General features: G+C 46.9%; 1 protein-coding gene across 2 annotated transcripts in view; it reads left to right on the top strand.

The window, feature by feature from the left end:
* Positions 1-1793: 1793 nt before the first annotated feature.
* Znf274 (zinc finger protein 274) overlaps positions 1794-24556 on the top strand; it is a 28243-nt gene continuing 5480 nt past the window's right edge. The window contains exons 1-8 of one of the 2 annotated variants that reach the window (XR_006147903.1): positions 1794-2052; positions 2428-2497; positions 3393-3519; positions 4381-4476; positions 13325-13759; positions 16668-16756; positions 20023-20149; positions 20809-21870. Coding sequence is in view for 1 of the 2 variants with exons in the window: in XM_042683279.1 (XP_042539213.1) it covers positions 2465-2497; positions 3393-3519; positions 4381-4476; positions 13325-13759; positions 16668-16756; positions 20023-20149; positions 20809-21785 (1884 nt within the window). In the remaining variant the exon portion in view is untranslated. Of the gene's footprint in view, positions 2053-2427; positions 2498-3392; positions 3520-4380; positions 4477-13324; positions 13760-16667; positions 16757-20022; positions 20150-20808; positions 21958-24556 lie in introns of those variants that run through there. The other variant, XM_042683279.1, reaches the window with a different exon arrangement.

The following is a 24556-nucleotide window of genomic DNA, read 5'->3' as shown; positions in this document are numbered from 1 at the left end:
AGAGTATACCAGGCTCTTAGGGTCTGGTCAGTGGGTCTGAAGCTGAAGATTCTCTTAAGTACCTGGAACCCACGGAGGAACAAGACCATACTAGGGCCTGCCACCCAAGGGAGACAAAATATTCCCCGAACACAGTATTTTGTTGTCCTGGGACTGTCAAAAAAGCTGAGCACAAACACACCAGGTTCTGGCCAGTGTTTGTCCTTCCTGGATATGGGCAGGCCACTTCTCTGGAGCAAATTGTTCAAAGCCCTGGGGGAAAGACACTGTGTCTAGATGTAGTGAGTATGATGGAATACTGTCGTAGTTTGTTACTGAATATTGACACTGTTATTAGGTACTGACATAGTGTGCTATTTTTTTTATAAACGTTTTTTTATTGTGAAAATACTGTACAGAGGGGTTACAATTACATGGGCAAGGTAATGAGTACATTTCTTATCAAGCATTGTAACCTCCTTTGTTTCCCCTTCCCATCCTCCCCCCAAATCCCCCCACCAAAGTTGTAAAGTTCGTTTTTCGACATAACGACTTGTACATCTCATTGTTGTGATGGGTCCTCCTGTCTCCCTGTTTTAACGGTTTTTTTCCTTCCCCTCCACACATACCAACATCATATATAGTGAAAGCAGGGGTTATACCATGGGCATAGTGTGCTATTAAATACCCATATGGTAGGTTATTGAATAGGAATGCATTGAGCATGTGTGCTGTGAAATAGTATGAAGTATTAAGCTGTAAAATGTTAGAGTTAGAGCTATGGAATACAGATAAGGGCGCACCCAGGGAGCCTACAGAGCCATCACCAAGGCATCCAGCCCACCAGATAACCAGACTCAGCCAGAGGCAAGCCAGCACCGCCCTTGTCGATTACCAGACAGAAGCGAAGCTGCCACTAAGGCAGCCCTGATCATCGGATATGGCCAGAAATGAAAGGCCCAGCCTAAAGCATATAGAAATGCAGGCCAGCAGAGAGACCCCGAGGCCGCGATGACTCCACGTCCACCAACCCGCCTTGGCATCCAGCCAGCAAGGCGGCCGCCTCTCCTTCCAGCGACTCGAAACAACACGGAGGACGCCCTCGGCGGATGCCCCGGACCTCAAAGCCAGGTGACCGCCACGTGAGCTCCCCTGGGTGGACGACACGCTTACTAGAATTAGGCCTAGGAGTTCGGTACTGGTGCGAGTTCCAGGTGAAGCGTCGGAATACACGGAGTGAGACTTCCAAGTCTAAGCGAGCTATTGTTTAGCATGCTGCCTAGGCCTCTGCCCTGCGGGCCGTCAGGGGACACACAGGCCGGAGCTCCCCAGGACTAGCTCTGGCTTTCTGGGGGCCTTCCTCTGCTCCCCACAAGAAGCGAGGACTGTGCGTGGACCCGCCAGGCGCACTTCCGGCCCGCCCCACCTCCCCGAAGGCGGACTTCGGGTTCCGCTCACGGGGCCACTGGGCTCGCCCACTCGTCCAGCCTCAGGAAGGCGAGCAGACGTGTCGGCCGCCCAGCCACGGCTCTCTGCAGAGGGCCAGCGAGGAAGGACCCGGGGCACTGACACACCCGGTCTTCCTCCACCTGCGTGGGCCCCGCGTCCGGCAGTCAACCCAGCCGGCCGCCCCGCACTTCCAGGCCGCGCGCGAGGACGAGGTCAGCACCGGTAGGCGCCGAGCCCAGCGGCAGTGCGGCACTTCCAGGCCTCTCGCGAGGACGAGATCAGCCCCGCCAGCCGCCTAGCCGCGAAACTACTCGGCACTTCCGGGCCTAGCCTCCCTCGACTCCGACTTCCGGTCCGCCTCCTCTTGGCCACCCTTGTTGGGTGTTAACGAGTCTGGCCAGGCTGGGTCGCCGTTCACGGAGACGCTGGGACCCCCGTAGTGTAGTGTCCTCTGCTAGAGACCTCCCGTGTTCTGTGGGGCCCCGACAAGCGTCCTTTCCGCAAAACCGATTGTCGCCGCCTAGGTGCGGCCGCCGCGGGGGCCTCTGGGAGTTGTAGTCCGGGCCGGCGCTCTGACGCACCTCACCGCGGGGCCCTTTGGCGCCATTGCGGGGTGCGCGCCTGGTGAGTGCTGCTTTTAAAAAGTGGCTCCCGCCTCGGGCTGGGCATCTCCTCTGCTTCTGTCCCGTCAGCTCGGTGGCGGGAGTCGCCCTTACCTATCTGTCCGCTGCGGAGCTGGAGGAGAGCTGTCTGTGGTCCTGGACCGGGATCCCGAGGGCCGCGGCTCGCAGCCGGGGTGGAGCCGGCTGGGCGGCAGCCCGCCTCCCGGGTCGGGGCGGCCTCGGCCGGGTGAGGGGACCCGGTCCTCTGGGCGTGGAGTGTGGGGCGAGGATTCACCGGTGCCCCAGCTCCGGGGCGGAGGATGGACGGGGCGGAGTCCGGGAACCTCGGCGTCCCCCTCAAGCGCCTTCCTGCCCCCTCCGACTTTTGTTTTCTCAGAACTCTGCCCACTCACGAGGGAGACGCAGAGGGGAGTATGGCTTTCAGGCGCTCGCCATCCTGGTCCAATGTGAGTAGTGACTAACACTCCCAGCCCCTGAGGATGCACGTGGTGGGGGAACAACTACGGTCTCTAATTTTTATTTTTTGTCGGTTGCGGGGTTTGAACTCGGGGCCTAGGCGCCATCCCTGAGCCCTTTTGCTCAAGGCTAGAGCACTACCACTTGAGCCACAGCGCCACTTCCCTACAGTCTCTGAAATGCCCCCGTTTCTCGGAGCACTTCTGCGGGGAGGGGGTCGGCTGTTACGGGGAAACTGCTTCGATTTCCTAGTGAGTGTTTAGAAAAGAAGCCAAATGGTGGAGGATTCTGAGAGCTCTTAACCACCTGTTGACACTAAAGGAAGCTAGGCGCTTATGGCTCGTACCTGTAATTCTAGCTGCCCGGGAGGCTGAAATCTGAGGATCAGTGTTCAAAGCCAGGCCAGGAAGGAAAGTGTGAGACTTTTGTTTCCAATGAACCACCAAAAGGCCAGAAGTGGAGCTGTGGCTTCAAGTGGTAGAGTGCTAGCCTTGAGCAAAAAACCTCAGGGACAGGCAGAAGCCGGCACCCAAAAATGGCATTCATACCAATCTCAGAGTAGTAATCACCAGACCTGGTTAATTGGAGATTAGCCTGGGCTGGCTTCAAACTCGATCCTCACGGCTCAGCCCCCTGAGTAGCAAGGATCAAAAATGTTCTCAGAGGTGCCTCGCTACAAATAAACAATATTTGGTAGAGGAGATGTCTCACTTGTCCTCACTGTGTCCTGAATAGGTCCAGGCATGGATTTATTCAGGATTTCAAACAAATAACACAAGGTGAGACAGGTAGAACCCTTTCAGGTCATCTTGGCCAGTCTCCTTTCTCTTCCTGTTACCATGGAGGAGGATCTGCCCTTGCTGAACAGGATCCTGTGGGTTTTAGGAACCAGTGACCTTTGAAGATATAGCACTGACTTTTACCCTGGAAGAGAAGGGACTGCTGGACATCCCACAGAAGTCCTTATACAGGGAAGTGATGCTGGAAAACTACAGAAACCTGGTCTCAGTGGGTAAGGCCACTCTAAATGTCAAATGCTTTGGCTGGGCGTGGTGGTGCCTGCCTATAATCTCAGCACTGAGAAGCTGGAGGCAGAAGTTTCAGGCCAACTTGGGCTACATTATGAGATCCTGTCTCAAAAAAGAAAACAAGTCTGTGCTTTGTATCATTATTTGTGGTGCCTCTGAAGTGTGTCTGCTTAGGTGCGGGCTGCTGGGATTAGATTGGAAGTATTAAGAGCTTGGGAGTCCTCTTCTTTGTATGCATAGGAAAAAAGGCAGCTTCTTGGTATGACTCTGAAGTTTCACCCAATCCCTAACTCAGTGTCTCTTAAGTACTGGGGGAGTTGGGGGAGGTGCATCAGGATTGATTGTACCTGCAGTAGTGAATACTTTGTAACAATTGCAGAGGATGTGTTAGTAGTGTCCAGCAGTTTACCAGTTTCATCAAAGGTCCAGATTCTGTCCATTTCTATGGTTCTTTTGTACCTTTCATCTTTTGGCTAGTTGTTCTATGGCTGTGGCTCCAAACTTCATGCCTGGGTTCAAGGCAGAAACAAACGAGGTAACATCCATAGCCATTCACAAGGATCACATGTGCCAAGAAAGCCAAAGTTTTCCCAATAAGCTTCCTAATTAAGATCTTCCCCTGTATCTTGCTGGACAAAACTGGCCCCACCTCCCTTAGGCTCCTCAGCTGGCAAAGGAACTCAACAAATAGGACAAAAGGGATGTGTTTGGTGGATATCACTGCCTTGGGCCCCAAGTCATGTTAAGTTCCAGCAGAGAAATGGTAGGAATAGAGTGTATTGCAGGAGGGTAGCATTTTGTTCAAGCACAGACTCCCCAAGCCCTGTCTCTTTTCCCTTGAGCAGAACTTCATCTTTCCAAGCCAGATGTGATAATACAGTTAGAGAAAGCAGAAGACTGCTGGACAGTGGAAAGAGAGATTCTTCAAGACACCTTTCCAGGTGAGAACCAGGCCTATGGGAGTTCCCACAGGGAATGAGCCAACTAGCTAATCAAAGACTGGTATCTTAGAAAAGAGGTCAAATGTAAGAGAACCCAAGTCTAATGCTTTGGTATGAATAAGCTTCAAGTTTTCCCCTGCCCTTAGCCAGGATGTCAAGCTTGGTTGAAAGTGAACCCAGGGCTGGGAATGCAGCTTATTGATAGAGTGCTTGCCTACCATGCATGAAGCCCTGGGTTCCATTCCTCAGTACTGCATACACAGAAAAAATCAGAAGTGGCACTGTGGCTCAAGTGGTAAGAATGCTAACCTTGAGCAAAAGAAGCTCAGACAGTGCCCAGGCCCTGAGTTCAAGCCCCAGACCTGGCAAAAAATAAAATAAAAGCCCAGGGCTGGGAAGGTGGCTCAGTGGTAGAACGCTTGCCTTGCATGCCTGAGGCCCTGGGTTTGATTCCTCAGCACCACATAAGCAGAAAAAGCTGCAAGTGGTGCTGTTGCTCAAGTGGTAGAGTGCTAGCCTTGAGCCGAAGTGCTGAGGGACAGCGCCCAGCCCTAGAGTTCAGGCCCCAGGACAAAAAACAACAAAAGATTCCCTTACTCATTCTACTCATTGTCTACTTCATTCTCCTTGTGTGATCACTTGTAACTGCTGTCTCCAGCTAGACTTTTTACTATAGATTTGTGTGTGTGTGTGTGTGTCTGTCTGTCCGTCAGTCTGTCTGTATCAATATGTATTCAATCTGTGTGTTCATGTTGGTTCTGGGGCTTAAAGTCAAGACCTTGTACTCTGACTTGTTTTCTGGTGTTTTACCACTTGAGTCATGTCTCTAGTCCCATATTTTACTAGTTAATTGGAAATGGAGTCTGGGAACTTTTCCTGTGCTATTTTTGGATCATGATTCTCCAGGTCTCAACTCCCTGAGGAAGATTATCAGCATGAGCCACCTGGCATACTCACATTTTAATGATATTATACTCAATAGAAACAAGTTTATACAATTCCTATTCATATTTTGGTGTTGTCCACATTTGGCTTTTCCTATCTTGATGAATATTCAAGATAGTACAAAGCAAGAAATACAAATGCATTCCTTGTAGACATTTTTCTGTACATACAGGTTAATTTTTCTGTAGATTGAATTTGTAGAAATAGAAACATAGGATCAAAGAAAATGTAAACTAATTATATGATAGCAGCAAAGAGTTCTCGGGGCTCTTTATGTTCAAGGCTAGGGTTTTACCACTTGAACCACAGCTGTACTTCAGGCTTTTTTGGTGAGTAATTGGAGATATGAGTCTCATAGACTTTCCTGCCTGGGCTGGCTTTGAACTGAGATCCTCAGATCTCAGCCTCTTAAGTAGCTAGGATTACAGACATGAACCACCAGCACCCGGCTTTAAAAAACAAAAACCTAGTTTTTGTTTTTGTCTTTTTTTTTTTTTTTTTAGTACTAGGGGATCAATCCCAGAATGTTGTGTTTGCTAGGCAAGTGCTTTGCTACTGAGCCACATCTCAGCTCTATAATGGCCTTTTTAAGATTTGGAGATTGATGGGATTTTTCTTACCAGAAAAGTATGTTACTTGGTTCAGATTTTTCTCATGACTAACAAATCAAACCATGTCTTTTTGTGACAGAAGATTGAACCCAATCCTCATACTGGATGGTAAAGTATTCTACCACTTGATTATACCTCTAGATATTTGTAGTATTTCTGGTGTTTTTTTTTTTTTTATTGTTATTGTTTGTTCGTTTTGTTGGTCTTGGGGCCTGAACTCAGGGCCTGGGCACTGTCCCTGAGCATTTTTTTACTCAAAGCTAGTGCTCTACCACTTGAGTCACAGTTCCACATACAGCTTTTTGCTGGTTACTTGGAGATGCAGATCTCAGTCTCCTGAATAGGATTACAAATGTGAACCACAGTCCTCCAGACTACCTTTTTTTACAATACAGTTTTATAGTTTGAGGACTTTTTTTTTTTAATTTTTAAGGTTGTGGGGCTGGGAAGGTGGCTCAGTGGTAGAGCGCTTGCCTTGCATGTCTGAGGTCCTGAGTTAGACTCCTCAACACCACATAAGCAAAAAGAAAAAAGCCGGAAGTGGCGCTGTGGCTCAAGTGGTAGAGTGCTAGCCTTGAGCTGAAGAACTGAGGGACAGTGCCCAGGCCCAGAGATCAGACCCCACGACCGGACCCCAAAAAAATAAATAAAATAAATAAATAATTTTTAAGGTTGTTTTTATTCATTTATTTGTTGTTGATGCTTAGGGTTATACATGGTATACTGTATGGAATCACGGAGCTGTAGCTCCCCATCTCCTCTTTTTAATTTTGTTACAGGTTTATAATTGTGTAGACACATTGTCCTAATGCTTTCACATATTTGAGCATTTTTATATTTCTTCATTAAGCTCTATTTGTTTAGCGTTTCCTCTTGTATATGGTACAGCACAATTTCTTTCCATACCATATTTTGACTACTTCTTCCTCTGCTCATTGGAAGCACCATCTCTGTGTGGAGTAAACTATGGTCATACGCTATATTGTGCAGAACTCTTTCTGGATTCTCCTTTGTACTTTATGTTTTATCCTCTCTAAGAAACACATTATTGTACTTACAGCTTTAGATAAACGTTAGTATCCTTTGTAATTATAAAATTCTTAAATGTCCTTACTCATCCCAAGCTCCAGCAGACTTACCATCCATTAGTTGAGAAAAAATCCTAAGAATGTAAATTATACTTGATTGGGCTTACATTATTGCTGTTATCTGATCTGATTGATTATGTCTTATTCTTGTACTGTTGTTCCAGCAGAACCTAATATGCACATAAGTTTCTTATTTATAAGTTTTCATTTTCATTTATTTATTAAGTTTTCATTACATTTTCTGATACAAAGCTACCTGCAAGTATACAATAGGAGGAAGTTGGGGCTGAGAAGGTGGCTCAGTGGTAGAGCGCTTGCCTTGCATGCCTGAGGCCCTGGGTTCGATTCCTCAGCACCACATAAGCAGAAGAAAAATAAAGCTGGAAGTGACGCTGTGGCTCAAGTGGTAGAGTGATAGCCTTGAGCTGAAGAGCTAAGGGACAGCACCCAGGCCCAGAGTTCAGACCCCATGACTGGACCCAAAAAAAAAAAAAATAGGAGGAAGTTATATTAATAGCTTACTTCCTTTGGATAGACATAGACATCATGTTAGTTGCATCACAAATTCTGGAACATAATGCTGTGCATATAAAGAGTGAATGTCTGATCTGATTTAACTTGGCAAGTTTCTAGGTTTTAATGATCACTGTGCTGTATTTCTCTTATTTCATGTCATGGGTTTTTTGTTTGTTTGGTTGGTTGGTTTGGTTTTGTACGAGTCCTGGGGCTTGAACTCTGGGCCTAATTTTGTTTGCTCAAGGGTTGTGTTATAACACTGGCACTGCTCTACTTCTGGCTTCTTGGTAGTTAATGGAAGATAAGAGTTCTATAGAGTATCCTACTTGGGCATTCCAAACAGAGCTATATCTCTAATCCCATGATTTTTTTTTTTTTTTTTTTTGGTCGGTGGTGGGGCTTGAACTCTGGGCTTGGGCGCTATCCCTCAGCTCTTCAGCTCAAGGCAAGCACTCTACCGCTTGAGCCACACTGCCACTTCCAGTTTTCTGGTGGCTTATTGGAGATAAGAGTTTCACAAACTTTCCTGCCCAGGTTGGCTTTGAACCACACTCCTCAGATCTCAGCCTCCTGAGTAGCTAGGATTACAGGTGTGAGCCACTGGCATCCGGCCCCATGATTTTTTTTTTTTTTTTAGTCTTTTGTGGGGCTTGAACTTAGGGTCTGGGCTTTGTCCCTGAGCTCTTTTGCTCAAGGCTAGCACTCTTACCACTTTGAGCCACAGCACCACCTCCAGCTTTTGTTGATTAATTAGAGATAAGAGTCTCACAGAGGGGTGGGAATGTGTAGAGTGTTCACCTAGCATTCATGAAACTCTGGGTTCAATTCCTCAGTACCACATAAACAGAAAAAGCCAGAAGTGGCATTGTGGCTCAAGTGGTTGATTGATAAAGAAGCTCAGGGACAGTGCCCAGGCCCTGAGTTCAAGCCCCAGGATTGGCAAGAAAATAAAAGAAAAAAAGTCGCCCAGACTTCCCTGCCCAGGCTGGATTTGAACTGCAATCCTCACATCTCACCCTCCTGAGTAGCTAGGATTACAGGTATAAGCAACCAGCACCCAGCTATGAATCTCTTTTCTGTGTGTCAGTGACCTAATTATTTTTTATTTTATTTTTTGTTTTCGTTGGTTGTGGGCTTGAACTCTGGGCCTGGGTGTTGTCCCTGAACTCTTCAGCTAAAGGCTAGTGATCTACTTGAGCCATAAAGCCACATCTGGTTTTCTGGTGGTTAATTGGAGATAAGAGTCTCTTAGACTTTCCTGCCCAGGCTGGCTTTGAACTGCAATCTTCCGATCTCAGCTTCCTAAGTAGTTAGGATTACAGGTGTGAGCCACCTGTGCTCTGCTAAGAAGATTGTTTACAGAGTGGAAATTTGGGTGTTTTTTTCTTTGTTTGTTTTGTCGGTTATGGGGCTTACTCTGGGCTTGGGCTCTGTCCATGCGCTCTTCTGCTCAAGGCGAGTGCTCTACCACTTGAACCACAGGACCACTTCCAGTTTTCTAGTGGTTTATTGGAGATAAGAGTCTCACGAGGTTTCCTGCCCGGGCTGGCTTTGAACTGTGATCTTCAGATCTCAGCCTCCTGAGTGTGAGCCACCAGTACCCGGCTTTGTTTTTTGGTTTTGATTTTTAATGTGGAAATAATTTTAAACAAAAACTTAAACCAGTCATACAATGATTCCTTAGTACTCTTTAGTTTGACTTCCTTTCCTTGACTTACCTTAATTGTTACTTGTCATTACTTATTCAGATAATGAAATATAAATGTCTTGGGTCCATAGAAACATCCTAAAACGCTTATAAAACTACTTGTATGCATCTGTTAGAACCTCAGAAGCAGGTCCAGATATTACTTAGAAATGTGAGTTTAGGGGCTGGGAAGGTGGCTCAGTGGTAGAGTGCTTGCCTTGCATGCCTGAGGCCCTGGGTTCGATTCCTCAGCACCACATAAGCAAAAAGAAAAAAGCTGGAAGTAGCGCTGTGGCTCAAGTGGTAGAGTGCTAGCCTTGAGCTGAAGAGCTGAGGGACAGCACACAGGCCCAGAGTTCAGTCCCCACGACCGGACCAAAAAAAAAAAAAAAGAAATGTGAGTTTAGGCCTATCTCCTAAAGTGGTCTTTCGGTGCACTACCTTAATAAAACTGGGATTGAATAAAAGGTAGGCCTTTTTGTCAACCGTATTTCTACATCTATAAGGAGGGTTTGGGGAGAGTTGTTTTTGTTTTTAGAAAGAAGCAAATGCTACTCTAGCTCTTATCTTTTATGTAGTTTTAGAGGGAAATACATGGAAAATGTAGGGTATGAAAAGTTCAGTTGTTTTACACATGACATAATTCAGCATGAGCATGGTGCTTCATGCTACCGAAGAGACTGAAATCTGAGGATTGCAGTTCAAAGGTTGCCTGGGCAGGAAAGACTGTGAGACTTGTATCTCTAATCAATCCCCAAAAAATACCTGAAAGTAGAGTTGTGGCTCAAGCAGTAGAATGTTAACCTTGTGCCAAAAAAAGATAATTGTTCAAAGAACAAAGTAGAAAAAATGTGGTTAGTGTGAAAGCTCAATTGCAGCTCAGCTGAGACTTCCTTAACTAAATAAGTATCATGTTAGGATATTAATCTCTAAAGACCTAGATAGAACTCTTTTCCACAAGTTTTTCAGTATCTGAGAACTCACATCAAATAGATTACTGTAGCAGAAAATGTTTTTGACCTAATTCGTTGTTAATTTTTAATGAAATTTTGTATTATATACAAGAAAATCTAGTACTATTTAATTTGGAAACATTCCTACACCAAATAGTTATATCTGAGAGCTTTGAAACCAGAGAATGCAATTTCTGGAAATGATTTGGTCTCCAGCTCTTACCTAACATCACAGAAGTAATGCAAATTACATTAACGACAGCTTGAAATATTGTGGAACTTACTGGGGAGGACCCCTGTGAAAAGGAGGGGGAAAACTTTCAGTAGGAGTCCTCATTCTGTGTATCAGAGGACTCATATTGGCAATGATTCTTTCCATGAAATCTGAAGACAGATCAACTTGAACTCCCACCTTATTGAAATATGAGGAAAATTATTGGAAAAGTTCCACCAATAATAAAAATGAAATTGCCCTTTTTCAACCAGATATTTAGAATATAAACTCTATAAATATATGGATGTAATAAAGCAAGATTCAACCTTTTTAGTTTGTTATATTGTCCCCCCTGAATACTTAGAACAAGTTTTAACAATATGAACGAGAGCAGGCATCTTTTCTCAGTTTTGTACCTTGCCGGGATTTTGTTTTGTTTTGTTTCTGCTGGTCCTGGGGGTTAAACTCAGGTCCTGGGCACTGTCCCCTACTCATTTTTGCTTCAGGCTAGCACTCTACCACTTGAGCCACAGTGCCACTTCTGAGTAGTTTGTTGGGGAGATAAGAGTTTCATAGACTTTGCTGCCTGGGCTGGCTTCAGACCGCAATACTCAGATCTCAGTCTCCTGAGTAGCTAGGATTACAGGTATGAGCCACCGGCAACGTTTGTTAACACAATGACTAAATCCCTAAGAGTTCAGTAAACTACTGAGCAAGCCGGGTGCTGGTGCCTCACGCCTGTAATCCTAGCTACTCAGGAGGCTGAGATCTGAGGACCGCAGTTCAAAGCCAGCCCGGGCAGGAAAGACCGTGAGACTCCTATCTCCAATAAACCACTAGAAAACTGGAAGTGGCGCTGTAGCTCAAGTGGTAGAGCGCTCACCTTGAGCTGAAGAGCTGAGGGACAGCACCCAGGCCCAGAGTTCAAGCCCCACGACCGACAAAAAAAAAAAAAAAAAACTACTGAGCAAATAAAGAAACAAGTGTCAAGGATGTATCTTCAGAGAAGAAACTCTGAAGATAAAGCCAGGTTATGCAAATGGGTAAGGGATGTTAATGAGAATTCTTGAGATGGATGATACTGTAGAGAACTTTGCAGGGCTGTCAATCTTGGATAAATATCAAACATTTTGCCTAGAATTCAAACTAGTGAGTGATTGCAGGATTTGTTGATCTTTTATTGAAGGGCATTATGTCTTTTGTCACCTCTTTATTTGCTCACTAGGATCTAGGCATATTTTGATTCTATCCCAAGATCCCTTTCTGGCATTCAGACTATGAATAATAAAGCCTTACCCTAGAATGCCTTACCTGTAGGAAGGAAAACAAATAAACTAATAAGCTTTCTGAGGTTAGGAGAGATTTCCTTCAAAATCCTATAGAAAAAGGAAAAGTGATTTAATGTGTGTAGTAATCTATAAGCTTGTAAAAATGTATTCAAGGGGCTGGGAAGGTGCCTCAGTGGTAGAGCGCTTGCCTTGCATGCCTGAGGCCCTGGGCTCGATTCCTCAGCACCACATAAGCAAAAAGAAAAAAGCCGGAAGTGGCACTGTGGTTCAAGTGGTAGAGCACTAGCTAGCCTTGAGCTGAAGAGCTGAGGGACAGCACCCAGGCCCAGAGTTCAGGCCCCATGACCGGACCCAAAAAAAAAAAAGGTATTCAAATATAAGCATGCTCCACTACAGTTGTGTCAGTAGAACATAGAAATGGGAAGGTAATTTTTTTTTCTCTCATGTGTCCCTTCTCTACCTTTAAATTTTTATTTTTAGGGCTGGGAAGGTGGCTCAGTGGTAGAGCGCTTGCCTTGCATGCCTGAGGCCCTGGGTTCGATTCCTCAGCACCACATAAGCAAAAAGAAAAAAGCCGGAAGTGGCACTGTGGCTCAAGTGGTAGAGTGCTAGCCTTGAGCTGAAGAGCTGAGGGACAGCGCCCAGGCCCAGAGTTCAGGCCCCATGACAGGACCCAAAAAAAAATAAAATAAAAAATAAATAAAATTTTATTTTTATATTAGCTTTCAGAGGGGCTGTCCATGACAGTTCTCATGAGAAACCCTTTCACTCCCCTACTGTATCTTTGCTTCCTGTTCTAACTCATGCCACAGTATAGAGGCTCAGTAATGATGCTGAGTACATGAATGAGCAAATAGTGGAACAAACCCATGGAAGGTATAAAGCTGCCCACATTGGCCCTATACAGATGATTAGAATACTAATAACTTCAACAAGTAATTTCTTTTTTTGGGGGGGGGGGGTCCGGTCATGGGGCCTAAACTCTGAGCCTGGGCGCTGTCCCTCAGCTCTTCAGCCCAAGGCTAGCACTCTACCACTTGAGCCACAGCACCACTTCTGGCTTTTTTCTTATGTGGTGCTGAGGAATCGAACCCAGGGCCTTGAGCATGCAAGGCAAGTGCTCTACCACTGAGCTACCTTCCCAGCCCCAACAAGTAATTTCTTGAGCCTTCTGCCTCATAATTTATTTGAAAAATGTACATTGTCCTCACAAAATTTTTCTGTTAGGTTGCTAAGAGATGTAGAGAGTTGGGAATGTGGCTTAGTGGTAGAGTGCTTGCCTAGCATGTATGAACCCCTGGATTTGATTCCTCAGCACCACATAAACAGAAAAGGCCGGAAGTGGTGCTGTGGCTCAAGTAGTAGAGCACTAGCCTTGAGCAAAAGATGCTCAGGGACAGAGCCCAGGCCCTGAGTTCAAGCCCCAGGACTGGCCAAAAATAACTAAATGAAGTTTCCACTGGTTTTAATTTGTATTTCCCTGGAAAATAATGATCCTGAGCATCTTTCCTGTACTTGTTGCTCTTTTTTTCTATTTTTGACCAGAATGTTCTGGGGCTACACAAGTACCTCAGTTGGGTCTTCCTGCTGAGGATCCCTTGATGAAGATCAAAGTTGTTGAAGTTCTTACCCTGAACCAAGCGGTGGCTGGTCCCCGGAATGCTCAGATTCATGCCCTCTACACTGAAAATGGAAGCCAGAGTCCAGTCCAACAGCTGGGCAGACATCCATCTGACACTGAAGCCGTTCGCCAGAAATTCCGACACTACCAATATGAGAAGTCAACTGGGCCTCAGGAGACCATTGCTCAGCTTCGTGATCTGTGTCACCAATGGCTGCAGCCAGAGCTGCATTCCAAGGAGCAGATCCTAGAGATGCTGGTGCTGGAGCAGTTCCTGGGTGTTCTGCCTGCACAGCTAAACTTGTGGGTTAAGTCACAGCACCCAGAGGACTGCGAAGCAGCAGTGGTCCTAGTGGAAGGTATGGTCTCAGTGTCCAAGGAGGAAGAGGGTGAGGGGAGGGACAGCTCATGGGTTGAGTGGGGGGCTTCTCAGAACCAGGATGGAGTCTCAGTGCCCAAGTAGGAAGAGGGTGAGTGTGGTAGAGGGTAAGGTGTGGCACAGCTGGGGGGAGGGGGTGGCTTGAGGCTGGGGCTCTGCCACTTGAGCCACAGGGCCACTTCTGTGGTTCTGAGAGGTTTAATGGGGATAAGAGTCTCACGGACTTTCCTGCCCGGGCTGGCTTTGAACCAGGATCCTCAGATCTCAGCCTCTTGAGTAGCTAGGATTTATAGGCATGAGCCACTGGTGCCTGGCTTGACCTAGAGCTCTTGAAGGAACTTTCTAAAGCCTTCTATGGAAACTTGGAGATACAGTCCTTTCTTTTCATCCTCTTGGGATCCCTGTCAGATTTGCCCTCTAGCTCTTGGTATGTAGGGCCTGCACAGGATGTGGTAGCTAAGGTGGGACTTAGAATAAGGCTTGCTGAACCTGTGGTCCTAGGGGAAGATGGGATGTGGCAAATGCATGCACATACATGTTATACTGCAAATGGAGACCAAAGGTGGACTCACTGGTGGAGCCACTGAAGGCTGTTTGTGTAGCTGACAGCTGATAGGTACTGGAATTTGTCAGGGTAAAGAGGCAGGATAGGGTGTACCTAGCAAAGGAAGCACTGCCTCTGAGGGTCCAATGTGAAAATGACCAAAGTATAGCATGCAGAAACTGAGGAGAAACTGGGTAATGAGTCTGGATAGGTGTGAACAGGGTATGAGGCCTATACATGAGGTTCCTTACAAGGATCTTTTATTTAGCCATTCTGAGGGCTTGAACTCAAGGCTTAGCCACTGCCCCCGAGCTTTTGTGTTCAAGGACTTGAGCCACAACTTCATTTTGGCTTTTTTTCGTCGTTAATTGAAGATGAGAATCTTGCAGAAGGAAGTGGTGCTATGGCTCAAGTGGTAGAGCACTAGCCTTGAGCTGAAAGAGCTGAGGGACAGTGCCCAGGCTCAGAGTTCAAGACCCACGACCAACCAAGAAAAAAAAAAGCTCAAGTTTGGGGCTGGGAGGGTGGCTCAGTGGTAGAGCGCTTGCTGTGCATGCATGAGGTCCTGGGTTCGATTCCTCAGCCCCACATAAGCAAAAAAAGAAAAAAGCCAGAAGTGGTGCTGTGGCTCAAGTAGTAGAGCGCTAGCCTTGAGCTGAAGAGCTGAGGGACAGCGCCCAAGTCCGAAGTTCAAGTCTCATGCCCAACAAAAAAAAAATGAATCTTGTGGCTTTTTCTGCCTGGGCTGCCTTTGAACTGCAGTCTCGGATCTCTGCCACCAGGGGTCACTAGGATCACAGATAGCAACCTGTGCCTAGATTTTTTTTTTTTTTTTTTTAATGAGTAAGTTTATTACATTGTCCACACTGCCCCCAAATTCCTGTGTGCAAGCATTCCTCATGCCTCAGTCTCCTTCATAGCTTGAACTACAGAGTGACAGATCTACAGACGTGTGCCACCACACCTGCACTTCCTGTCAAAATTTGAATGTTTACCTGAAGGATGAGGAAATATTGTCCTGAACAGTGAGAATCAGTCTCCTGAGTTCTGGGAATAAGTGGCCCAGTCCGACGTGAACTTTAGAGACCCCCTGGGCTGGTGGTGGATGGTGGACAGGAGGGCTGCTGCCCTCGGAAAGCTACAGCTTGCCAGCAGTGACCGTGCATTTGTTTGGGTTATTTTTTTTTTTTTTTTTGTCAGTTGTGGGGCTTGAACTCTGGGCCTGAGCACTGTCCCTCAGCTCTTCAACTCAAGGAGAGTGCTCTACCACTTGAGCAAAAGCACTGCTTCCGGTTTTCTGGTGGTTTATTGGAGATAAGAGTTTCACAGACTTTCTGCCCGGGCTGGCTTTGAACCGCAGTCCTCAGATCTCAGCCTCCTGAGTAGCTAGGATTACAGGCCTGAGCCACCAGTGCGGAGCTTGTTTTGGTTATTTCTGAGTGTTGCGTTCTTTATCAGGCTGAACTTGAGAGCATGAATGCTTTGTCATTGCTCACTACCATACCACACTCATGGTATCCAGAGGATATTTCTAGAACAAACAAGTGACGGACTGACTGATTGATGCTTGAGGAAGCAGAAGTAATCTAGAGGTAAACTGTTGAGTTTCGCAGAGTAGGTGTAGATATTTTGCTCAAGCTGTGACAAAATATCTTGTAGAGAAACTTGAAAAAAGAATCTGTTTCTGCCGACAGTTTCAGAGTTCTGTTCATAGTCTCTTGCCCCATGCACTTCGGCAGAACATCATGGCAGTGACATGAGACAGGGAAATTGAACTGGGAGCCAGCAGCTCAGGTCTGTCATCTCAGCTGCTCAGGTGCCTGAGATCTGAGGGTTACAGTTCAAAGCAGCCCAGGCAGGAAAGTCCATGAGACTCCAATAAAATACTCCAAGAAAGCCAGACATGGAACAACCAGAAAGAAGTCAAAGATGAGATAGTCCCAAGACCTGCCTCTACATAGACCAGCTTGCTATATATGGGTCCCACCTCCTAGTTTCTACAGTCTCCCAAAATAGTGCCTCCAAGTTGGATACCGGTGGCTGAAACCTGTAGTCCTAGCTAATCGGGCTGAGAGCCAGTGGATTGCGGTTACAACCTGCCCAAGCAGAAAAGTCCATGAGACTCCATCTCCACTTAACAGCAAAAAAGCAGGGTTGGAGGTGTAGCTCAAGCAGTAGTGTTAGCCAAGTAAGTAAGTGTGTATGGTTCATGCATGGGTGACCATAACCAGGCCCATCCAGGCACAGGGATTGGGAGGCATTAGGAGAAGAGAGGAGAGCAGACAGCAGGACAAGGACACAGGTATGCACAACCCATCACCTGCCTGTTGTGTGTCTCTTCCAGCACTACTTGCCTGCTCTCCTAAGGCCACTGCCCCACAGAAGGAAGAAAAGGAGGATGTGGCCATCTTGCCAGTGGAAGTGCTGCCTGAGGTAAGCAGTCTCACCCTTTGTTCTTCTGGGTACAGCCTACCCTACAGATGTATATAGTATGTATAGAGTATTGCAGGTATAGACAACATACAGTATGTGTACAGTATGTGCAGGTGTAGACTGTATATACATATACATACTGTATATAGCATTTCCTGCAGATGTTGTGCCTAAGATTTTTTTTTTTTTTTTGTCGGTTGTGGGTCTTGAACTCTGGGCCTGGGCGCTGTCTCACAGCTTTTCAGCTCAAGGCACTCTACCACTTAAGCCACAGCACCACTTCTGGTTTTCTGGTGGTTAATTGGAGATAAGAGTCTCATGGAAGGCGGGTGTCGGTGGCTCACGCCTGTAATTCTAGCCACTCAGGAGGCTGAGATCTGAGGATCACGGTTCAAAGCCAGCCCAGGCAGGAAAGTCTGTGAGACTCTTATCTCCAATAAACCACTAGAAAACCAGAAGTGGCATTGTAACTCAAGCAGTAGAGCGCTCGCCTTGACCTGAAGAGCTCAGGGACAGCACCCAGGCCCGGAGTTCAAGCCCCACGACCAACAAACGGGAAAAAAAAAAAGAGTCTCATGGACTTTCCTGACTGGGCTGGCTCTGAATGGTGATCCTCAGATCTCAGCCTCCCGAGTAGCAAGGATTATAGTCATGAGCCATGGGCCCCCAGCTCCTAAGATGTTTTTCTGTGCAAAGCCTTGCAAAAGCATCGTACATGCTGGGCCATTCTGACCTTTGAGCTCTTTAATCTGAGCTGGGTTCTGAACTATGAAAGGCTGTCCTGCCTCCACTATGGTGTTATTGAAGGCGTAGACAGGGCATCAATACCTGGAATTCAAGCCACAAAGCAAGAGCACAGGGACTGAGAACTGGAAGAGAAATAAGAGGCAGGTGCTGGGAATGTGGCTTAGTGGTAGAGTGCTTGCCTAGCATGCATGAAGCCCTGCGTTCAGTTCCTCAGTGCCACTTAAATAGAAGCTGGAGCCGGGCGCTGGTGGCTCACGCCTGTAATCCTAGCTACTCAGGAGGCTGAGATCTGAGGATCACAGTTCAAAGCCAAGCCAGGCAGGAAAGACCGTGAGACTCCTATCTCCAATAAACCACCAGAAAACCGGAAGTGGCGCTATAGCTCAAGTGGTAGAGCACTTGCCTTGAGCTGAAGAGCTGAGGGACAGCGCCCAGGCCCAGAGTTCAAGCCCCACGACTGAACTGTGGATCACGTGGTAGAGTGCTAGCCTTGAGCAAAAAGAAGCTCAGGGACAGTGCTTAGGCCCTGAGTTTAAGTCCCAGGACTGGCGGGGGAAACAAAAAAAAAAGGCAGAACAACCACAGGCAGCCTGTTAAGATTGCATTGTCTCCCAACTGGAAGAAGAGAGACCTCTTCCCGCACTCTATCTCAGGTAGAAGAACAGAGCCCCCATCCTTCAGAAAACACTTACTTGGGGCATTAAGAGTGAAACACTAAAGGCTGAGATTTGTTTCAGAACAAGTTTTCTTTTTTGGGGGGGGGTCCTGTCGTGGGGCCTGAATTCTGGACCTGGGCGCTGTCCCTCAGCTCTTCAGCTCAAGGCTAGCGCTCTACCACTTGAGCCACAGCGCCACTTCAGGCATTTTTTTTGGGGGGAGGGGGTCCGGTCGTGGGGCCTGAACTCTGGGCCTAGGCACTGTCCCTCAGCTCTTCAGCTCAAGGCTAGCACTCTACCACTTGAGCCACAGCGCCACTTCCGGCTTTTTTTTTCTGCTTATATGGTGCTGAGGAATCGAACCCAGGGCCTCAGGCATGCAAGGCAAGTGCTCTACCACTGAGCCACCTTCCCAGCCCCTCAGAACAAATTTTCATGTAAATGAAACAGGATTCGTCCTATCTTGCCAACCATTAAAGTGATGGTGTATATGTGACATTGGTCAGTGATATTTGTCCTGTAAAATGGTTTTTACTGGCTTTAGGGCTGGGAAGGTGGCTTAGTGGTAGAGTGCTTGCCTTGCAAGTGGTAGAGCACTCACCTTGAGCTGAAGAGCTGAAGGACAGTGCCCAGGTGCAGAGTTCATGCGAAAGAGAGAGAGAGAGAGACGGGGAGAGAGAGAGAGAAAAGAAGGAAGAAAAGGAAATACAGGTGAATGTTTTGCCATTTATGTATACAAGAAATTGTAGGCATTAAAAGTATTTTATTGATTAAAAAAAGAAAGAAATTACTGGCTTTCAAGTGATGAATAGTGTAGGCTAGTCTTCAGATAAGGCTGCGTCCCTATGCTCCCAGGTGATGGTAAGGGTCTCTGGGCTTGTCACTCTGCTCACATTCCTCTGAGGCAGGCTCTGCTCCATTTTATACAGTCTTGAGGAGAGGGCTGTATGACCCCCAAAACTCTAGTAAACACTGTAAACCTGGGAAAATGCTCTGCCCCAGCTCAGACCTGTCAACCAAAGCAAAGGCTTAGTCTTCTTCTTTGATTGTAGCATAAAACCGGGAGCTGTTCCCAGGAGCAGGCTCTCCTGGGGTGTTGGATACAAGTGTGGGTATTGTATGGCAGCTTGCCTATTATGCCTGAGTCTCTGTGAATCAGGAGCTCTGCCTCCCAGCTCAGCCTCTAGACTCTGGGGTGTGAGAAAGACCCAGTGGCTCTTTGGATTTGGGGTTTTTTTGGTTGTGGTGGTGGTGGTGTTTTGAACTCTGGGCCTGGGCACTGTCCTTCAGCTCTTCAGCTCAAGTCTAGTGCTCTACCATTTGAGCCACAGCGCCACTTCCAGTTTTCTGGTGACTTATTGGAGATAAGTCTCATGGACTTTCCTACCTAGGCTGACTTTGAACCATGATCCTCAGATCTCATCCTCCTGAGTAGCTAGGATTGCAGGCATGAGTCACTAGCATCCAGCTCCAATGGATCTTTTTTTTTTGGTCCGTTGTGGGGCTTGAATTCTGGGCTTGGGCGCTGTCCCTGCGCTGTTTAGCTCATGGTGAGCACTCTACCACTTGAGCCACAGCGCCACTTCAGTTTTCTGGTGACTTATTGGAGATAAGTCTCATGGACTTTCCTGCCTGGGCTGGCTTTGAACCATGATTCTCAGATCTCAGCCTCCTGACTACCTAGGATTACGGGCGTGAGCCACCGGCGCCCGGCTTCCAATGGATTTTTTATGGGCCTGAAGTTAGTGTCTCTGAGCACTTCCCCTAAGCAGAGAAGTCCCTGGTACAGCAAACTACTGGAGCATGCTAGAAGTCTTTCTCTGTCTCCACTGGCAAATCTCTGACATACATGTAACATCACAGGAGCCAGTGACCTTCCAGGACGTGGCCGTGGACTTCAGCCAGGAGGAATGGGGACTACTGGGCCCAGTGCAGAGGACTGAGTACCGTGATGTGATGCTGGAGACCTTAGGGAACCTAGTCTCTGTAGGTAAGGACCTGCTGCTGGGGGAATGCTGTGGGGTTCCAAGCCAAGGCCCTCATCTTCTCCCACCGCAGCGCTTGGCCTGGCCATACCTTCCTTTGCTCTGTTCAGGACCGTTAACTGGAACTTATCTAAGCTGGAACCTATGGGAACTTTAGATGAACAGAGACAGGTTTGGTCGAATTCTCCTTAGGGAAACAGGGAATGAGAACAGGAGCCTGAAGAGCTAGTTCTGAGAATGTTCTCTGGTGACTAAGTGGATTGTTTTATTGCTCATCTCGGTCGCTAGATTGGTTGTTCTTTTTTTGGGGGGGGAGGGGGGCGCTGGTCGTGGGGCCTGAACTCTGGGCCTGGGTGCTGTCCCTCAGCTCTTCAGCTCAAGGCTAGCGCTCTACCACTTAAGCCACAGCGCCACTTCCGGCTTTTTTCTTTTTGCTTATGTGGTGCTGAGGAATTGAACCCAGGGCCTCAGGCATGCAAGGCAAGCTCTCTACCACTGAGCCACCTTCCCAGCCCCAGATTGGTTGTTCTTACTTTGCATCCTCATGCCTTTGTACATGCACTCCCCAGATTCCATGACTGTATTGGAAAAAAGAAGTCCCTATCTGTTGAGTACTTAATTCTGCGTTAAATTGTAGAGTCTACATCTTTTTGGTTTGTTTCAGGGTGGGAGACTGCATTGGGAAGCAAAGAGTTAACTTCAGATTCTCCCTTTCCTGTGGAAGAAGCAGTTCGTGATCTAAAAATGAAAAAGTTTTCAAGGGACAACACCCACCATTCTTCCTCCGAAGACGATGTACAAGACAAGGTCCAAGTTGTCCCCAACACAGTGTTGAAACAAGTAGAGTTCACCCGGGAACAAGGCCTCTCTGAAAAGCAGCTCACTGAAAGCCCAGGATACCAGCCAAGCACTGGTCTCCACACCAGTCAGGGTTCAGTCCAAGACATTCCTTCCACAAAGGGCTTACGCAAACGTAGCCTGCAGGTTAAAAACATGGGAGGTAGTCCACGTGTAAAAACCCACAAGAAGGACTGTGAAGTGGGGAGAACCAAGAAGAGCAACAGTTGTGTAGCAAGTGGTTCCCGTGCAAGAATTCATCAAAAGGGCTCTACAGGAAGAAAAGCCAAGGAGAGCAGTGGTTTTAGGAAAACAATATGCCATCGAGCTCAGCAGATTACTTTTATAAGAATTCACAAAGGGAGCCAAATTTGCCGATGCAGTGAATGTGGGAAAATGTTCCGAAACCCAAGATACTTTTCTGTCCATAAAAAGATCCACACAGGAGAAAGGCCCTATGTGTGTCAGGACTGTGGGAAAGGGTTTGTGCAGAGCTCTTCCCTCACACAGCATCAGAGAGTTCACAGTGGGGAGAGACCATTTGAGTGTCACGAGTGTGGGCGGACGTTCAATGACCGCTCGGCCATCTCCCAGCACCTGAGGACTCACACTGGAGCCAAGCCCTACCCATGTCAGGATTGTGGGAAAGCATTCCGGCAGAGCTCGCACCTCATCCGGCACCAGAGGACTCACACCGGGGAGCGCCCCTACGTGTGCAGTAAATGCGGAAAGGCCTTCACCCAGAGCTCACATCTTATTGGGCATCAGAAAACACACAGTGGGAAAAAGTATAAGAAGAAGTAGCCCAGTTCACAGCCTTCAAGCCTGTGGAAGCATTGCTAGCCCTCCTGCCTCAGTCTCCCGATTGCTGTATGCACCATTACTCATGGTGAGAAGTTTAGACAAGCCAAATGAATTAATGAGTTGGAAGTTGCTAATTTTTTAGCTTTTTGTTTGTTTGTTTTGCTGTCCTGGGGCTTGAACTCAGGGCTTGGATGCTGTCCCTGAGCTGTTTTTGCTCAAGGCTAGCACTCTACTACTTTGAGCCACAGTGCCACTTCTGTTTGTTTTTTTTGTTGTTTTGTTTTGTTTTTGTCAGTTGTGGGGCTTCAACTCTGAGCTTGGGCGCTATCGCTCAGCTCTTCAGCTCAAGGCAAGCGCTCTACCTCTTGAGCCACAGCACCACTTCTGGTTTTCTAGTGGTTTATTGGAGATAAGAGTTTCACGGACTTTCCTGCTCGGGCTGGCTTTGAACAGTGATCCTCAGATCGCAGCCTCCTGAGTAGCTAGAATTACAGGCGTGAGCCACTGGCACCCAGCTTGTCACTTCTAGTTTTTAAGTGGTTAATTGGAGATGAGTCTCATAGGGACTTTTCCGCCCAGACTGGCTTCAAACTATGATCCTCAGAGCCACGAGCACTCGCCTTTATTAGCTTGAATTCTTCCTTTGGTCACTGTAAGTAACAATGAAATCTGAAAATGTTTATAGGGGTTTTGTTTGTTTGTTGTTGTTGGTTGTGGGACTGGAACTCAGAGCCTAGGCACCATCCCTGAGCCTCTTTATGCTCATGGGTAGTGTTCTATCACTTGAGCCACAGTGCCACTTTGGTTCTTTCGTGGTTAATTGGAGATAAGGCCTCACAGGGACTTTTCTGCTCAGCTGGCTTCCAACTGTGATCCTTAAATCTCAGCCTCCTGAGTAGTTAAGATTATAGGCTTGAGCCACCAGGACCCAGCTATTTATAAGTTTTTTAAGCCAGGTACCAAATAATCTATGCACTTATAATTACATCCAGGGTAAAGTGTTTATGTATTTGGAAAAGATCTTAAGAAAATGTAAATAAATAAAGCTATATTTCCATGTAGAATTTGATTCCTGCTTATTAAATATTTGCAGTGCTTTGATATTTAAAATGAGCAACATAAAACAAAAGGAAATTGTCAGATCTAGCAAGTCTATACAAGGCCATATCACTTTGGATTCCAAGTGAGTTGAACTAGCAGGTTGTTCTCACTTATCATTGTAGTAGGATTGATTGGTGTGGACATAGGAAACCTGTAAGACCCACTAGAGCTCAAAGGGCTGGAAACACCTGAGAAGCACAACATCTCTAAAGTTTTTATTTTCCCAGAGGACTCACTGGAAGAACTGATGTCCAACCAGGAGCTTAACAACAGCTCAGTAGCAGCACTAGCACCATTTTTTGTTGTTGTTTTGTTTTGTTTTGTTTTTGCTGGTCCTGGGGCTTGAACTCAGAGCCTGGGCCCTGTCCCTGAGCTTCTCTGTATTCAAGGATAGAACTCTACACTTGAGCCACAGCATCACTTCTGGCTTTTTCTGTTTATGTGTACTAAGAAATCAGGACTTCATGTATGCTAGGCAAGCACTCTACCACTAAGCCACATTCCCAACCCTAGGGCCTCCATTTGATACCTACTTTTGACTGAGACTTTCTCCTCGTTACTAACCGTGTGTGATGTTGCTACCTGCAACCTGAGTCAAAATGAATGGATACCCAAGCCAAGGAAATGAGAAAAGACAGAGATAGCAGGGACCAAGGGTTTTAGTGTGTATTGGCTTTTGAATCACAAGTTCCCCTACACAAGCTTATTTATTAGGCTTAGTACAGGGAAGGTTACCGTGGGCATGTGCGGAAAACATAGCATCTATATTGTTTGTTTTTTTTTGTCGGCTGTGGGGCTTGAACTCTGGGCCTGGGCGCTGTCCCTCAGCTCTTCAGCTCAAGGCGAGCGCTCTACCACTTGAGCTACAGCGCCACTTCCGGTTTTCTGGTGGTTTATTGGAGATAGGAGACTCACGGTCTCTCCTGCCCGGGCTGGCTTTGAACCGCGATCCTCAGATCTCAGCCTCCTGAGTAGCTAGGATTACAGGTGTGAGCCACCAGTGCCCGGCAGCATCTATATTGTTATAATCATAGAGTCAAAACTGAATAACTAGCTCTCATTGTCTTGGGAGCAAAGACTGTAACCCAGGCATAATTCACACATGTATTTTACTTTGTCTTGGTCCAGCTCTTAGCCATTCCACACTGTCTGAATAAATGGCCTTCCAGCCTCTTAACTCTTTCAATAGCTGTCTTTTCACCTTTCCAGGGCCAGTTCTCAGCATTTTAAGTACTAATGAGGGGGCCTTCCAACCTCTGAACCCTTTCTGGGTCTGACAGCTCTGCTTCAGTGTTCCCTACAGTGTGAGGTCCCACTTCAGAACTCTACCTTTGTTCTGAGTAAACATCCTAGGGATGTGAGTTAAGTGGTAGAGGCTGTGAGTTCAATCCCCAAACCATAATAAGCACCTTCAACTCCACAGCCCAAATAGGCTCAGCAAATGGTGCTGAGAGGGGCTCTTCACAGCCTCTTCTACAGATCAGAGTAGAAGCCATGAGGCCAAATGCCTGGAAAATGATGGCAGCATCAATACCCTATGTCTTCTCATGCATCTGTCAAGGTGCTATGATGGCCCAAAAACATTTCAACAACCTGATAGTGTGTATAAGTTTCTTTGTGATGGTACTTGAACTTGCCCTGTGATATGTTAGCCAAGAAGTAACTCCACA

This window comes from Dipodomys spectabilis, unplaced genomic scaffold (genome assembly GCF_019054845.1).
Source record: "Dipodomys spectabilis isolate Male_0828 unplaced genomic scaffold, ASM1905484v1 ptg000080l, whole genome shotgun sequence".
Taxonomy (NCBI): Eukaryota; Metazoa; Chordata; class Mammalia; order Rodentia; family Heteromyidae; genus Dipodomys; species Dipodomys spectabilis.
Note: the sequence above shows the minus strand (reverse complement) of the source record. Positions and strands in the feature narration are given on the sequence as shown.